The sequence below is a fragment of the Saccostrea cucullata genome, unplaced genomic scaffold, assembly GCF_032062105.1.
Source record: "Saccostrea cucullata isolate Sc308-1 unplaced genomic scaffold, CSIRO_AGI_Scuc_v1 ctg21476, whole genome shotgun sequence".
In the NCBI taxonomy this organism is placed as follows: domain Eukaryota; kingdom Metazoa; phylum Mollusca; class Bivalvia; order Ostreida; family Ostreidae; genus Saccostrea; species Saccostrea cuccullata.
Genome location: NW_026935882.1, coordinates 2,069 through 6,805, shown reverse-complemented (window position 1 = coordinate 6,805; position 4,737 = coordinate 2,069). Strand labels below are relative to the sequence as shown.

General features: G+C 31.6%; 1 protein-coding gene across 1 annotated transcript; it reads right to left on the bottom strand.

The window, feature by feature from the left end:
- Window positions 1-4: 4 nt before the first annotated feature.
- On the bottom strand, window positions 5-2,660 carry LOC134244122 (72 kDa type IV collagenase-like; the record flags this gene model as incomplete). Its single annotated transcript, XM_062726400.1, has 5 exons — window positions 2,627-2,660; window positions 2,432-2,507; window positions 1,248-1,390; window positions 585-836; window positions 5-91 (listed from the first exon to the last, which is right to left on the bottom strand). Coding segments are annotated over exons 1-5 (592 nt in total), but the record flags the coding sequence as incomplete, so codon positions are not given.
- Between the last annotated feature and the right edge of the window lie 2,077 nt (window positions 2,661-4,737).

Genomic DNA, 4,737 nt, shown 5'->3' with positions numbered 1-4,737 from the left:
ATTGCATTGTCCACTTCCTCTGTAGTAGGTGGTGATAAAGTTACAAATGTTTCTTTAAACTTCCGCTTCTGTGGTACTGGTCTTCTACGATCTAAAATTAAAACAAAGCTTTTATTTTTAAAAAAAAAAGTGCTGTAACATGTGTAATGACAGTAAAAATATAACTTAATTGTATTCATCAAAAAATAATATGGCGCAAAATACAAATTTTAACCGCAGTGCAACGTGATGCAACTGCATGTAGCAAAGTCTTTTGAGGAAATAACAAATCTAAACTGTTTTTCTTATCTCTGAACCAATCACCTAACCCCTTTGTTGACAAACTTGTAACACGTGCATTGATTTGGTATCAGTTCCTTAGTTTTGTTCATGTTTGATTTTTTAACTATGAAAACCCCGAATCACCTAGGCTTTTCAAAAGGTAATGAATATCGAGATTTTCAGGGATACAACAGAAGTCTGGGTTGAATCATGACCCCAAACAATGTGATGTGATTATTTTTACCTTTAAAAACGTTTACTTACTAAATAAACTACTATACATGTATATATTTTAGACATTTTTTCTTTGCACTTTAACTTACCATAAAGTTCCCGTAATTGAGCGATATCATCAGATGTAAGTTTCATTTTTACAGCTGTAAAATATGGCGACATAACTGCTAGTCGAGGAGAAATATGTTCTAGCCCAAGTGCGTGTCCAATTTCATGAAGTGCCACTGTGGGTAAATGAATCTGGTCAAATGAAAAGTTACCACCTTTTAAGGTCCATCGTTCGTCGTCATCAAAATGGGTTCCCCCATTGGCAGGTAGGAAGGCGTGTCCTAAAAGTTTTCCTTAATTAATAAAGGAAATCAGATAAGATTGTGATTTCAGGGAATTGATACTAGTCATTGTTATTATAAAACTGATCGAAAAACCGCATAAAACCTGAAATATTGTGTGAAATAACAGAACGACATGTCTTTAACGAAACTAAAATGCATGTTTGAAATAGCAATTAAGTTGAAAAAAGTACGCGCTTCAAAAATCTCAAATCGTTAAAGACGCGCATTAAACTTTTTAGCTTGTTTTTCCTAAACAAGGACTTTTGAAATGCAGAAAACTACACATTTTAATAATTATCGAATCCATAAGATAAAACACGTTAACATTAACATGAAAAGAACGTATATAAGCAACCTATCATGCATCAAAAGCAACGACATTTTTATTTTATGTGGTAGATCAAAAATTGACTGATTTACCTCTACCATCAAATGCATTGTAATCACCATCACCATGTTCCAGTCTAGCAAATAAAATCTTTATATCTGGTTTCCTGTGAGAATATTTAAATCGTAGATTGGAATGTCTAGCCCATATTCTGAATGCTTTTTGGAATGTTCTCCTACATGAAAAGATTATAATAATTTATATGCAAAGATTATGTTTCAAAAGAAAAAAATATCTGTTTATTGTACATTTCTATTATACGTATATACTATCATGCAATAGCATTTCGTGTAAATTTTTATTCGATACGCAAAAGCATGCAGGTTGTTTTTTTTTTTTTTTTCTTACCAAGGCAGCTATTGTCAAATTAGTTGAAGTTAAAAGAATTTAAACAACTCCGTTTAAGGTAAATGTTTTGCAAAACAACGGCCCTTTAAATAACCTTGTCTAGAAATACACCCTGTTGTTGAGTGGTACTTTGTTTGACATGTTTAATCTTCTTTTTATCCCTTAGTTTAACTTAACGGAGTAACCTGACTACCTGATCAATACATAGGGCTCACAGTGGATGTGACCATAAATTGAGAACAGACATGTCAAAATTTCGACTTTTTTATATCTCAAGTTTTATTAAACGTATGCGCATAAAAACCTACAGATTTTTATTTCTATACACAAATTCAAACTCATGTTGAAAATTTTGTTTCATTATCAAATTTATTTTTTGAAATCATATTGATTTAAAATTTTGACTTAAGGCTATTCTCATTTTATGGTATTTGGATATGGTCTCCTCTCTGATGTCTCTAGCACAGTTTTTGCGATTTGTGATTTGCCCTGAAAAACTATTCATATTTTTGCCCTGATCACGATTCGTGTTTTGCCCCGATCACGGTTTGTGATTTTGCCCTGATCACGATTTGTTTTTGCCCTGATAACGATTCGTGTTTTTGCCCTGATAATGATTCGTGTTTTTGCCCGGTTCACGATTCGTGTTTTTGCCCTGATCACGGATTCGTTTTGTTCTCTCAGACAGGGTTTATGAGATTGATCAGTGTTTGTCATCTTCAACTTTTTACATTATAATAGAAAATTGTAAAAAAATTCATATACATAAATGCTTATTTTACAATGAGGATATCGATGAAAGAATTATGTTCTTTAAATAAATACAGTTAGAGATTTCAAAAAAAAAAAAAAAAAAAAAAAAACATACCATTGAAAAAGAGGTCTGATTTTTGTCGAGTATCTCACAACACCCCAGGTCAGGTTATCCTTGTCCCATTTTAGAACTTAATTCAAAAGAAAGCATGTAAATGAAATTGTCAATTTAAATTTTAAAAAAAAATTAACAAACAAAATTGATTCAATATCAAATGCAGTGTACCTAGCTTTAAAACATTTAACATACGGTAAGGAAGGTTGGACACTCTGCCTTTAACCATTTATTATATTTTGTTTTTTCATAGTATTCAAAACTGTTTTCCGATTCACAGACTTTAATTTTCAACATTTCTAAATTAGAAATAATTTTTTTTTTGTTTTGTTGTTTGTTACAGATCTTTTGAAATTCATCGTTTTACAACCTTTCGAACTCCGCCGACTTCTCTGATGTTTGTGGTATACTTCCGTATTCCCACATTGTCGAATAGAAATGTTGTTCGTGAAAGAGGCACCATGGCTACCTGAACTAAAATGGATATGGTAAAGTAGGCGTTAGTTTTCTTTAAAAGAAGAGACATCTTAAAGATACATCTGTACACTCAGAACAAGCTTGATTGTCGAAAAAAAGAAACGATATGGGCCTATTTCTAAATTGAATCCAGGCTTCTTGCCTTTCACAGATGTGTTTTCAATTCAAAATGTAACACGTTGATATACATTAGTCATTGGTTATTTGTAAAACTAATTTCATAAAACAGTCTGATTGTAAACAGAAATACTCTGAGGTTAAAATTCTAAAAATAAAAATGCTTGAATTTCTGATTGACAATACATTTATCTATGTAGTTGGGTTTTTTTTTTTGTTTTTTTTTTTTTTTTGAAGACCAGGTCTCCAATTATCTGTTGGAATCCCCTTGACCATCTTTTTATTCATTTAAAAACTACAAGAGAAGAAGACACCTGCTGTTGCCTTCAGCTCGCCATTTATACATGTATATCGACGACGTATTATCAATTATTAATAAGTACTTCCATTCCATTGATATCTTGACTCGATATTACCTAATGAGCTTGACACGTTTCACTTTTGGATATTTACTAGAAAAAGAAGTCGATGGTAAACTGAGAAAAAAAGATCTATGATAAAAGTGATGACTTCAACTTTTCAAATAAAATGTAGCAATATACCCTTACATGATCAGTACGTACTGGTCCCTGCTGACAAAGCAGGTAATAACATTGCTCATTATATAAATTGTATTTTAGAAGAAGTTGGAATTAATTCTACAAGTTGTAATCCAACTTGTACTGATAGTTCCCTTTCTAAGGAAGAAATTCTTCAAAATCAAATGTCAGTTTTGAAGATTTTTATATCCCAAAGAACCAAAATGAATCTGAACTACCGTAAATACATGTATATTGGATTCCTAAACTTCATAAAAATCCAGGTACGAACAATTAAAGATACATAGCGGGTTCCTGTAACCAACCCGTGTTCAACCAAGCTTCTTTCTTTACTCCTCACTAAGATATTAAAGGATATACTGCAAGAGTACTGTGCAACAATATATTCAAGAAGTGGTGTATATCAGATGTTGATACTTTTAAAAAAATTCCAAGGAACTTTTGGAAAATTTAAAATCACACGATTTTACCAAAATCAACAGCTTAACAACTTAAGACTTTTCAACTTTATACACAATCATTCCTCACGATAAACTAAAATCCAGACTTTTTAATAAATTTATATCACTGACAGCTGCGTTTTCAATAATGATGGAACTCATAAATTTACTTACCTTATCATTGGTCATTTGCAAAATTATTTTGTTAAAAAACAGTCTGATTGTACACACAAGTACTTTGAAGTTGACATCAAAAAGATGCTTGAGTTTCTGATTGGCAATATCTATTAGAGTATGTTGTTTTTGGAGACCAGGTCTTCCAACAATCTATTGGAATTCCCATGGGTACAAATTGTGCCCCGTTATTAGCAGACCCATTTTTGTATTCATATGAAGCAGAATTTGTGCAAAATTTTGAAAAGAAGAAAATACTTACTGTTTCCTTCAACTCTACATTTAGATACATCGACGATGTATTGTCAATTAACAATGGTAATTTCCATTCTTATGTCGATACGATATATCCTGGTGAGCTTGAGATAAAAGATACCACAAAGTCTGACACATCTGTCTCATATTTGGTTATTTAACTTGAAAAATAAGGTAATGGTTATCTAACAACTAAGTTCTATGTTAAACGTAATGATGTTAACTTTTCTATCAAGCTACATACCTTCATCACTTGCATATGGAGTTTATATATCTCAGTTGATTCAATACGCAAGAGCATGTT